Source organism: Caloenas nicobarica, chromosome 13 (assembly GCF_036013445.1).
Source record: "Caloenas nicobarica isolate bCalNic1 chromosome 13, bCalNic1.hap1, whole genome shotgun sequence".
Taxonomy (NCBI): Eukaryota; Metazoa; Chordata; class Aves; order Columbiformes; family Columbidae; genus Caloenas; species Caloenas nicobarica.
In genome coordinates this window covers 8,491,288-8,504,217 of record NC_088257.1, presented here as the reverse complement: position 1 = coordinate 8,504,217, position 12,930 = coordinate 8,491,288, and the positions used below count along the sequence as shown (strand labels likewise).

Sequence of the window (12,930 nt, the reverse complement as noted above, 5' to 3'; positions counted from 1 at the left end):
AGCATTGAACCAACCTGCTTCAGAGCCCCCTCTCTGGAAAGGCAGCGCTGAAGGGGCTGGCAGCAAAAAATGTCTGTGCCTGGATAAATGACTTCATATGTCAAGACAAAGATAAAGTTACATAGAGCCTCTCGCAGAGGATATGGTCATCAGGTTTATTTTTGTAGTTTTCATTACACTCAAAATAACTTTGGCAGACTTAGAAAAAAAATAAATTTTCAAAGCCTTCTCCCATTGATGTCACCAGTTTTAATTAATTTTTGCTGAAGTGGTCTAAAGATGAATGCTGCTGGGAAAGGGCCGGTTCCTACTGTACTGCTCTGCGTTCAAACTGCCTCCGTGTTCAAACGCCAGAGCTGCACCAAACGCCACTGGGATAAATACTGCGGCAGTCTCACTGGGAGACAGCTCCAGCCCATTTCCCTGCACCAGTGGTTTTGAGGCCAGACTGCCTTTCAGCTCACGCCTCTGCCTCCGTGTCCCAGAGGCACTGCCAGCTCTGGGAATAACACTGGTACCACGTTATTTCCTGCCTCGGAAAATCCTGGCCACATCCAGCATTTAATGTCACCTCGGTAGGACATTAAATGTCACTGCTGGCTGACACAGCAGCTGATCTGGTAGGGTATTGTCTGGATGGGTGTTGAGAGCAGAGGACATGACTTCCCATGGATGCCAGTGTGCTGGGGAGCTCGGTTTGAGAGCAGTCCCCAAATTCCCCGACTTGACCGTCCCCTTTGCTGCACACCTGGCTGTCACCTGCCGCTCCCGCCACCACCACGAGCTCCTCAACAGGGGTGTGGAGCAGTGCCAAAAGTGGCTTTGCAATAGAGAAAAGCAAGGCAGCGTGAGCAGTCCCTCTGATATTGAATCACAGAATCATTTTGGTTGGAAGAGACCCTAAAGATCATCGAGTCCAACCATAACCTAACTCCAGCGCTAAACCATCTCCATAAGAACCTCATCCACGCATCATTTAAACCCCTCCAGGAATGGTGATTCCACCACTGCCCTGGGGAAGGTGTTCCAATGCCCAACAACCCACCCCAGGATGAAATTTTTCATAATATCCAATCCGAACCTTCCCTGGTGCAACTTGAGGCCATTTCCTCTTGTCCTATCGCTTGTTACTCAGGAGTAGAGACTGACTCCTCTCACTACAACCTCCTTTTGGGTAGTTGTAGAGATGATAAAGTCTCCCCTCAGCCTCCTTTTCTCCAGGCTAAAAACCCCCAGTTCCCTCAGCCATGTCACACCCAGCTCTGTGCAGTGTCAGCAGCCCCCTCCAGACACACAGTAACCCACGGGGCCATAAGAAAATCATTCCTCTACTTTCAAGAGGGACCTTGGGCTCCTTCCCCCTTGCCGGCTGGCACCCTTCAACACACAGCACATGCACGAGTCGTACGGCTGGAGGAGATGCCGAACCTCTCCTCCATTTCTTTTCATCCGTTGCCACCACTCCATAAACAACCGCTCAATAAACAACCCCCTGACCCACCGGCTTCCATCAGGGGAGAGTCCTGCAGCCACAAAACAACTCCCTAAGCAGATCTTGAAGGTTCCCAAGGATGAAACGGGAGCCCACCACTCTGCGGCTTTCCAGGACCTTCTCGTCTGAAGATGGAGGGTGTTGGTGCCCACCCCAGGTAGCTCCCGGGAGGAGGCGGCTGGCGGCTCCGGCACACGTGGTGAGCAGACACGGCTCCAGATGTCCTCGGGACCTTCCACAAATATCCAAAAGGGACTGAGGAATGGTCGCCAGGAAGGAGTGCGTGGAAGGTAGCCAGCAGTAATTTCTATGCTCAAAAAAAACGTTTCTCCAAAAGCTAAGATCTGCGATCAGATCCTATTTTTGAAGGGGTAAGATTGGAAAACATGTTAAACAGAAAGTGAGCGCCTGCATTTAAACGGCACCATTTGTCAAAAGTCGTTCCCAGCCAGTTGTTCCTGGCATGGGTTTTTCCACGCAGGAGAGAATTGCGATTATGTTTGTAAGTTTAGGGCAAAAAAAATCCTGTTTATATTAGTACTGTAATTATAACGTCCTAGCCCCCTGTGGGCAAAGCCAGACCAAGAAAGTAAATCCTGAACTGAAGCGAAGCTGAAGCGAAGTGACTGGTGGGGTGTGGGAAGGGACAGGGTTCTTGCAGAAATTGGGGCAAGGAGGATTTAGGAAACATTCTAAAAGCTGAAGATGTTGTAAAGCTCTCTGTCTCATTCTAAATCATAGAAATTACAGAAAAATTCCAAGTTTTAATGGTTTCGGTAGGCAGAAAAGCATATCTTCAGGTGGCAATAACAAATACTTCACATATTTAAGCTCAGTAGATGCGAAACGACTCAGAAAAGCAGAGATCACCATTGATTTCAAAAAGAAATATTCTAGTTAATTTAATATTTTTCTCTATCTATTTAACCATCCTGAAGGACTCATAACTCATGGAAACACGGAACTGCAGACCCAGATACTGAAGATGTAAAAAGAGCAATAATACAGAGCTGCTATCACCAAGAGTGCGAAACAAAGAGCCGGCGTTAACAGAGCTCCGCGCTTCCCAGTTGGCCTCCTGGAAAACATCTGCCATTTGTCAGGACTACAAAGCCAGCAGAGCCCTCTCCTCCTTGATCTCCAGCAATTAGGGAAATTCTGTTGTGCTAATTACCTGGGGAGACGACGTGGGGAGAAGGCAGACACCAAGTGACACTTGAAGGCAATATTTACATCAGTAAAAATTAGGCAGATATTTTACGTTGCTGGGAACCACAAAACGTATAGTGACAAACCTTCCCAGCAAGCTGGAGAAAGCTGATCTCTGTGTATAAAGTAAGAGTAAAAATTTAAGAAATAAAAATAATAACATAGTATATAAATAATAATAAGCACAGCAAGAGATCCTCTGGAGTTGCTGAGTCTGCAAAGGTAGGGAGGATTTTAAATGATCGGGTCCCCCAAGTACACATGGTTTGAATTGCCGAGAAATGGAGCAATCCGCCATCCTGCAGGCTGGAGTACCACTCTGCTCCTCCCGCTGCCAAGCCATTATTGGGAAATATTTGTCACATATTAACGGGAACATCAGATTACTACCCTGAACATTTAACACTCTTTTGTAATATATACATATGTTCAAAAGCATATGACACTGTCTCAGTGCAAACTCAAGACGAAGACGGGGATATGCATCATCCAGCAGCCAGGACATTCAGAGTTAAGGCTCCAGAGCACAAAGCCTGCGGAGGTACCGTTAAGTAAAAAGGCACATGGAAACACATACGTTGAAATACGCGGTGCAAGAGCAGCCAAAAGAGCTGGAGATTTTCACACCCTCGGTCTATAATACAGCAAGGATGAGGTGCCGGGTAGGGCATTTTCTGCAGACTGGGGCTTGTTTTAAGCCTTTTTTTTTTTTTTTTTTAACTGGATTTAAGAGGAAACATTTGTTCTCAGGCTCTAGCACAGTGTATCCAGCACTTTGAGCTCTTGAGGGACTTTCTCACAGACCCTGAAGACCAATGGCATGGCAAATACTGTATTGAATAAGAGTCTTTCGTACCTCAGGTTTCAGAAGATTGTGCTTAAAAATACAAGGGAGACAAATAAAAAAGACTCCTTAAAAATAAAGACATAAAAAGCCAGAGGCCACACAACAGCAAACAAAGTGTTTGCAAACATGATGTTTTAGTCTTGCAAGCATGAAGTTTTAGTCTTGCTTTCAACCCACCTCCAAGTGCGCATCAGCTGTAGCCTCTCGTAATTGCCATAAAAACAAGTGTTCCCACACCTGCCGGATTATATCTTGCAGCGAAGGCTGTGTGAGGATCCCAGTACCGAAACAGACTGAACAGAAGGGGATGAGGGGCCTCTCTGCAAAATATTACAGGCCTGGCTCAGGGAATGACAATAATAAAAATACTGAGCGAGCCAACATATGGGGACAGCCTGTTCTGGGCCTGGCCAGCGCCAGCAGCACACAACCACTCCGGCCCCATCCCAAATACTGGAGGGACCGCAGCGCTGCCGTCCTCACCAGAGCGGGGCCACCAACCCGCCATCGAGGCATCTCGGAGCCCAACCCGCCCCTGGTCCAGCTTCCCAAACCCCCAAGGATGTCCTCCTCTCCTCTCACTCAGCCACAGAAATGCCCAAAGCATGAAGGAGCCAAAGTGACACGCAGTTTTTGTCATCATCGTCCCTCCCGCCTCTGCTTTGTCTGAATAAATAAAGCAAAACAACTCAGATCAATGCAGCACACAGATGCTGCGAGCAACTACGGAGACACCTTTTCACAGCACGCCCAGTATCAGAGCCAGGGTAGCACTTTTTAAAGCTTTTTAAAAAAAATAATTATAATTTTCCTTGATCCAGATGCTTTCGTGGCCCTGGCAAAACAGCCGGGCCCCCTCTGCTGGCCACCAGCCCTGGGGCTCCAGCCGCTTCCGCAGCAGCTCCCCACAGCCCTGCCCGCCCCGGAGGGTCCCTTTGTAGAAATCGAGATGCTTTAAAACAACCCAGTTGAGCCCTATAGCCAAATAGGTGACTTACGCAGAGCACAATATGGGTTGGGTTTTGGGAAGGAGGTTTGGGATATTTTTGAGTAAGTCTGGGGGGTTTTGTTTTGATTCGTTTGGGGTTTACCTTGGTTTGTTTGTTTGTTTGTTTTACAAGCACTAATTTAGGGCTTCTCTGTAGTCAAAATAACTTGAGCCTTATTTAACTTTTAAACGGATCACAGTCATCTTGTCCAAAACTGCTTTTGGACAACTGCAAGTTGCTTTTATCAAAGTGATCCCCAAAACCCACACATCCTCCAAACTTCCAACAAAACCCCAGACTGACTCACTCCAAGGAAAAACAGATCTTGTTCAAAACAAGCCCAGCTCGCCGGGTCTGCGGGTAGCGTGTCCCCCCCGTCCCAAAGAGGCACCAAGGGAGGGACCGTGATGCAGAGCTGGCAGGATCTCTCCATCCCCTCCACAGGGGAATTTTCCTTTCCCCAGGGGCTACTTTTTTTGGCGCACAGAGCCTAACTGAAGCTTAGCTGTTCGTTTGCGACCTGCTGCAGCTCGGCAGTAAATGCCAGTGAGGGCCACAAGCTCTCAGGATGTTTCCAGACCAAGCTCTTTAACTACAGACCACGCTCTTTAACTACAGACCAGAAGGCAATTCAGACTTCTTCAGGAGAAACAGGAAAAAAATGAAACACATGTAAAGTTTCCTTTGATTGCTCAAAAATAGCTGAAGGGCTTCAGGGCAGTTCAGCAGCCCATCCTGGCGTTACCTCCCCAGGAACAGCCACCGATGCCACAACGTGTCCTACCCACCAGGAATCGCTTCTCCATCCTTGGCTCACAAATTGCTTTGGCATTCGTTACTATTGACTGTAACAAGTATTTCAGCAGCACGTGGGAAAACCTTCCCCCTCATCTCTTGAATGCAGCAACCAGCAAACTCGGTGACCCGGAACCAAACTGGGACTTTTCTGGCCACAAAGGAGCCTCCTCAATCCCAACCGCTTTCTGCGGAGCAAAGGAAAAGCCTCTTGACCACTAAAGCGCACCAGGAGTGCCCCAGTTGCACAGACTGGAGCAAGACGCAGCCCACAGAGCCCCGTGAGGCTGACGGACTGGGTTGGGTCTGGGCATCAGAAGAGAGAAAACCGATTTGACCACCGGTGTCCGAAGAGCTGAAAATAAGCACAATTTTTTCTCAGCTGACAGGGCTTGGCTATAAAGCAGTAACATACACAGGATGCTCACAGGAGCCTTCCACTAGAAAACCAGTGAGTACAACTGCAGCAGCACATTTAAGAGCATCATTACTGAAATATTTCCAAGGTTATGACACATAATCTTATGGAGAAAAAGCCCATCTTTTTTTGTATTGCAAGTATGAACTAACACTGTGTGTTCTAGTAAGATTAATCTCCAGGATCTCAGGAAAATCTGAGACTGCCCATTTGTGTTTCGTGCATCTACGAGTAGCATTCAAGGTTTGTTGTTTTGGGGGGTTTTTCTTTAAAACCAGAATTGAACTATCCGCTGCTTGCAAGGCTTTGTAACATGCCTAAGCATTCTCTTCCATCAAAGAACTGCACATCTTTCACTCATCTTTCACTACTTCCATGAAAACAAAAAAAAAGAAAAGGCTTGAAGTTCCTCAGCCCAGCCCAGTCATTCATGCCATTCAGGACAGCAGAGCACTTAACGGAGCATTTCTATAAATGAGATTCCTTTACAAACTAATCTAAGCTGTTTATTGTTTCCAAGGAGCATGCACTTCCACAGCAGAACAGGAAGTTTTGACAGTTTAAGAAGTTCATTAAACTCTGGGAGGAAATTTAAACAATCAGTGGCAGCTTTCATAGAGCAAGGCAGCGCTGGAGAAGTCGCTGCTCTCCTAAAAGGCAGCGAGGCTGCAGCTTTTAATTATCACACTTGCATTAAGCCCCAGTGATTTTGTTACTACTTCTAAATTGTTTTGGCCCAACACCCAGGGCTCACAACCGAGTAGAGCTATTTGTTCTTTTCTTCTTATAGCCAAACGTCGCTTTTGTCCAAACCTCAAACTCCTTTATCTGTAAATAGGCCAAAGCAAGGCAATGGAAGAAGTCAGCAGTCTCAAGCATGAGAGAGGGCTTCAGCTCGGAAAAAAACCCACTTTTAACACATTTTTCTTGATACAGAGGAATATATAAAACAGGAGAGAAGGAGCTCAGTGGCGTTGGTCCAGCGAGCAGGCGGCTCCTGAGCAGTGTGGTGTTGGCCGTGCCGGTCCGTTTGCACCTACCTGGGGGGCACATGCAGTCTGAGGGAGCCTCTCTTGCCGTCCGCAGCTTTGCAAGTCCTTCACCCAGTTTCTGTTTGGAGGAGGAATAAAAATAGCTATTTAGAGAATACATTCGATCTAAATGCGGTCTGCACGTGCATGCCAACAGCTAAACCATCCGGCACGCTCCCTGCCAATGAGATGTAATAATTTCACCCTGCTATGTTCAGCCTCTTTGGATACCTCACGCCACAGTGGCACACAGAATATTCGATGTTTATTAGCAAGTGGCCAGCCTACAACCTGTGCACAGGGCAGGCAAGCGCTCCCTCTGCCCCTGCCAGAAGTCCCTCGTGCCAAGCACCATGGGCTGGATTCATCCTGAGCAGCTAACAGAAGTCCAATGTCCAGAAGTCGGTGTGTTTGGTGGCAGGAGTGGTGCTGGGGGAGAGAACTCCTCTGCTCCCCCACGGCCGCCCCACTGCATCCAGCTGCCAAGCTGCTTCCCAACACCCCGGCAGGGTGATATTTGCACAACAGATGTGACCTAGTTTGGCTGATTTTGTACTTAAAATTCATGCTATGTGGCATATTACAGGTTCTTGAGGAGACGGATGAGGAGATGAAGGACAGCGGGGTGGGCACTGCCAATGAGACCGGGGTACTCACACACCCCCAGGTCCCCCAAAAGCCCAGTGTTTCCATCTCCAAGGTGAAAAACTCATCAGTGGGACTACTAGAACATGTACAAATTCACAAAACTAAAGCAATGTCTACGTGGCATATTGCAGACAGATGTGAGCGCGCTCTGCCTGCTCTCTAAGCCAACCAAAATGTTCGTGCCTGCATTTAGGACACTGCCAAGCCCAAGTTAATAAGCCGTGATGACAGGTAAGTTGTATTAGCTCAGGCATAGTGCTTCTCGGCTGGGGCAGCCCGGCAGGGTGGGAACTCCTCATCTTCACCCGCAGCGGTTGCTCCCTCGGTCCTCCAGGAATGCCCTGTCTCAGCCAAAGTATTTACCAAGAGAGAAACCAATAATCTGATAAGTGGAGTCCCAAATTTCAAAGGGAGAAAAATCAAAGTACTTATTGGATTCAGGGCATTCAGACTTGAATATTACACAGCTGAGGACTCAAGCTGTGTTCGAATATTTGAACACTGTGGACTATTCAGGAATTAGGCTACCTGTGAATTAGGTTCTTTTCCTTTTATTCTGGAGATAGAACAGTTTTATCAGTTGTTGAAATCCTATGCATTCCTTCCTAGCTGCTCGGCTGTGATGCTAAGAGGTCCTGAAAGTATCAACATGGTTTCATAGCACCTGACAGAGAAGTTGTCCTAAGAGAAGTGTAAAGAGCAGAATGATCCAGCTGCCTTCTGCAAAACATAGGCTTTCCTCAAGAAAAAGTGGCAAGAGAGTATCTAAAGAGACTTTTCTGACAGCCACTTGCAGTCTAAATTTTTATCTGTTTATTTTTAAAGTAGTATGAACGACGAAGATGCTTGTAGAAACAAAAACAATTTCTTCCATGCTTTCAGTCCAGCCAGCATCACTGGGAACAGCAGAAGAAATCTGCACTGGTCCTGAATCCTGGAGCAAGTCCTCTGTTCTCCCACTGAATTGTTCTTGTCATGAAACTGATTAATCTGGACACTCTCTGCCTAATGCAGACAATAAATCCTTTGTGAATAAAACGGTCCAGCTTTGTTTACAACAACTGGATGCTTCTATAATCCTCCTGTTAAGGTTTTCACTCCAGTATGAAAATTACACGCTTTGAATTGGGGCTTTTGATGTAGAGTGAGTGGAGATGGTGCCACGTTTGGACCATGCTGTTGGAAATATTTTGGAGGGCATCAAAGCAGGACCCTGCAGCACGTCCCACTAAGGGAACAGCCATGGGAAGGGCAAGGTCCCACCACATTCAAATCAGCAATTTCTCCAGAGTTAGATGGATGCCTGTCACAGGGCCAGAAACTAAATCTTAGTTGTCCAAATTGGCTTTCATTGGCTTAACTACGCATTCACCCTTCCTTTATGATTTCCTATCTTCTTTTACTTGCCAAACATTTAAACAACACTAAAAGAAACAGAGTCAGCATGTTGGTGTTGTATTTGCTGCCCTTTATATGCAGCTCTGCCATAAATCATGCCAGCAAACCCCTAGATTGCTATATGGAGTAATGCTTTTTGGGTAGCAACAGAGAACAAAGTATGCCAGGTCATGCACAGGGAGCGTATGGAGCTTTGGTTTCACTTCTGAAAAGCTGTGGTAAACTTCAAAGGAGGACCAAAACAGAATTTAACAAAAAAACTGACCCCAGGCACCAGTTGATATTCACGATGATGGAAATATTCTCTCGCTCTCCAGAAACTCTCAAGAACAGAAAGGACAGAAGTTGCCCGACAAGCGAGGCTTCTTACGTAACGGAGAGGAGTTTGGTCAAGAAACAGACACTTTCTGAAACTTTAACATAAATTAATAACTAAGTTTCAAATGACTATTAATAGATAGCACAATCACTACCATGCATTCCTTGAATCTGTTACTCATTTCAAAATTTGCTTTCAGTATTGACAAAAGTTTGGTCATACTAAATGTTTCAACAAGCTCACTCTTGCATTAGAAACCCAATTATGTGGTTTTGCTTTATTTTCCCCTGTACAATCTCCATCTGAGCGTTCCCAGTACAAAACAAGCTTTCCACACTTAACTAAATCTCAGCAAGAGGTTGCACATGATCTTAGGCAGTGCCACAGAAACCATTCCCATTGCTAAGCACATTTATTGGAGTAATTGGAACAGAACCACTGCCACGACTGGCAGGCTAATTCCTGCCTGGAGAAAAGACATTAACTAGATTTTGTGACTGCGCCTCGCAGGCACCCCTCTGTTCTGGTATTCAGGGTTTTCACAAAAATATTTTTTAACATTTCCCTTTTCTCAGGGCACATCAATGCAACCAAGTTTCCAGGAGAATGGACACGCTGCAGCGGTGCCAGCGATACCATCCCCATAAGTCATGCAGAATGAGGAATCGTCTCCTCATCAACCCCGTGCTGCCTCTGTCTCCCCTTGAATCCCCAGAGCTGCTCACAGCTGGAAAGCGCTGCCTACAAATACATTTTTGCATGATTGAGGCTTCATGGCTCTAACGATTTTAATGCAGCACCGTGTTTTGCACCCTGGTCAGGCCATTAATAAAATCCCAGTGTAAAACCTCCCCCAGATGTCAGAATCGATCACTTGGAGTGTCCTGCGCAGCCCCGTAAGCCGTGTTGAATCCTGCTGCACTTTATGAACCACTGTTTACACAAATTCAGCAAACCAGCTCTGGGATCTTCAAGCGTTTTCTATGAGCGATGGGAGCTCTCCCCATCCCCCTTGCCTGTGAAAAGCCCCAAACCTAAACACCAGAGTCTGGGGAAAAACATAACCCTGGGATCAAGCGTAACTTCTCCCAGAGATTTGGTTTAGTTGTGGAAAAGGGCATTGGTGTGGACATTTATTCTCCAAGCAGGAGAAATCTTTCAGCACCGAAATCTTTATTGAATAATTTCAGAAAACCCTGGGATTGAAAGTGAAGTAACTAGTTGCTAGTCTTCCCTACCCACCATAAATCAGTTCAGCACTGCTGGACCACATGATACCCTGTGATAGACAGTCCAGATAACAGGGATCATGTTCATAAATTTCTAACAGGGAAATTATAGTCCATTACATCCAAAGATAAATAGTATTTAAGTCCTCGGGTTACCTTTGCCAGTGAATAGAATGAGGGGAAAAAGTCCCGTGTTCTCAAACATTACACCGCTTGCTTTTCCACCTGGGGCATTTTCTCTTCTACATCGGAAGGGCCAGGGTTTGCCACGCCTCGCCCTACAGTCTGACTAATGCAAACGGCAATAAAAAAGGGAAAAGCTCGCTAAAAGGGAGGAAGTTTTTCCAAAGAAGCCGGTGACACTCGGAACGAGCCCCGGGCTCCCCGCGCCGGAGCGGAGCCGAAGCGCTTTTCCCAAGTCTGTGTCGCTCCCGTCCCGGTGCGGCTGGTCCTGCGCGCCCGCCCGTGGGTGCTGCGCGTCTGTGGGTACTGCGCGTCTGTGGGTGCTGCCCGCCCGTGGGTGCTGCGCGTCTGTGGGTGCTGCCCGCCCGTGGTGCTGCCCGCCCGTGGGTGCTGCGCGTCTGTGGGTGCTGCCCGCCCGTGGGTGCTCCAGGGCGGCGCCGCCACTCACCTCGCGGAAGAGCTGCTCCACGCGGGGCTGCAGCGCGTCCAGCAGCGGCCCGGCGCCGGCGGCGCCCCGCTCCTCCAGCGCGGCCAGCCGGCCCTGCAGCTCCGCCGTCTTGGCGCCCAGCAGCAGGCAGACGGCCACGGCGGTGAGGGAGAGGAGCAGGCAGAGGGCGGAGGTGGCGGTGCCCGCCGCGGTGGCGGCGCCGCTGCTGCCCGCGCTCATCGCGCCGCGCTCCGCGCCGCTGCGCGGGGACCCGCTCGGCTGCCGCCCGCCTCCCCCCGCATCCAGCGCCCGCCCTGTGCGCTGCGCGCCCCGCCGCGGAAGTGGGGCCGGCAGCTGCGGAGCGACCGCTCTCCTCAGCTCGCCCCGCCAGCCCGGGTCTTAAACGGAGGAAGCGGGGGGTGGTGGCTCCCCCGCCGCCTCCCCCGCGCTGGGGAAGGGGGGATGCTCCGAGCGCGGCCCGCCGCCCCCCGTGGGGGATTACGCGGAGCAGATCCCACCCCCGCTGCCCGGCCCCCCGCGGGGACCGCTCCCCCGTCGCCCCCCGGAGTCGCCGCTCCGGGGTGCGGGGTGCTCGGCCCCGCTCCAGCTGCCGAGGCGCGCAGCAGCCGCGCAGGGCACTCCGCCGCGATGCTGCCGCGGGCGCGGAGCGGGCGCCCTCCAGTGGGGCCGGGGCGGCCGGAGCGAGCTGCCCCCTCTGGGACACCGGGCACCGGGCCCGCGGGGACAGGGAGGTGAGAAATGGCCTCTCCTCTCCTAACGCGTGCGACCTGTAAGGTGTCATCTTTGAGGGTTTTTGTTCTTCCTCTTCCCCTCTTCGGGCTGTGATCTGTTTTAGGAAAGGGACCTTATCTGCAAAGCCCAGCGGGCTTCCACCGCACATTGCAACATACTGATTTTATCACAATAAAGCACCCCATCTGCTTTAGGAAGCCTTTGAATGAGAGAAACTATGCTCATACATAAGCACTAAGTACTCATACACTTTGCCAAACATCTTCGCCTTTTCCTCTGTTACAGATTGCATCACGTCAAGTCTTAACTCACCTATAAAACATCTTTGGGTAACTTAAAGCCCGTCTAGACTCTGAGCACATACTGTACACATATCCAAATGTGCTCTCTGCCTCCTAGACTTTGCCCTTCTAGGAGTAATTCTTCCAGAGAAATGAGTGAAGCAGGGGACAGACTTAGAGAAAAACTGGTAGGAGTGGTATCAGTATCTAGTGTCTGTTAGTAAAACACATGCAGGCACATGGCTAAACTGCCGTGTTAGATACACACACTGCTTTGTTGTAGCCACTACTTCCAAACCAGTTAGCCAGGCAAATCTGTATCATTTGCTAACTATTTCCTGCTTTTTTTTTCACATGCCTGAAGATACAAAGAAGAAAATTCCAGGGTTTTGAGAGCAACCTCATCCTTACCTTCTTCTCCCCTTCCCTCAGCCTGCTAAGGCTTCGCTTGCCAGCTCTATGAGATCGATTGCACATTCACAGTACCAGCACTTCAGGGAAGCTTCTAGGGTGTGAAGCATCTTGTCCTAAAACATGCCCACAGGATCTGAGCCCTCCTTACAATGGAGATATCGGCAAGCTGTAAAAAGAAAATCACAACCGTAGCTGCTAAGCCCTCTCACCCAGAACTCTTAACCCACTTTCTGTGAAGTATAACCCGCAGCTCAACCCTTCCCCTACCCTCCTCCGCTTCTGAAGTTCAGGATCTCGTACACCGTTTGCACTTCAGAGACACCTTTACTTTGTCCTATCATGCACGTTTAGTAAAATGTACAACTGAGCTGCTAGAAGTGCAGTTGGTCTGCCTGGCTGAACCATTCAGATTTACAGTCATATTTTTAAGGTACAATAGCTAAAAATCCAAAGTGTGGAGAAAGACAGGAATGGAACCTACAATTTATGTACCGACA

General features: G+C 48.8%; 1 protein-coding gene across 1 annotated transcript in view; it reads right to left on the bottom strand.

Moving 5' to 3' along the window:
• Nucleotides 1-11,253, bottom strand: part of COL23A1 (collagen type XXIII alpha 1 chain) — a 183,642-nt gene extending 172,389 nt beyond the window's left edge. Inside the window, exons 1-2 of the mRNA XM_065643918.1 lie at nucleotides 11,007-11,253; nucleotides 6,791-6,860 (exon numbers count right to left, since the gene is read on the bottom strand). Coding sequence (XP_065499990.1) covers nucleotides 6,791-6,860; nucleotides 11,007-11,225 — 289 coding nt within the window. The 5' untranslated portion in view covers nucleotides 11,226-11,253. The remainder of the gene's footprint in view (nucleotides 1-6,790; nucleotides 6,861-11,006) is intronic.
• Nucleotides 11,254-12,930: the final 1,677 nt, after the last annotated feature.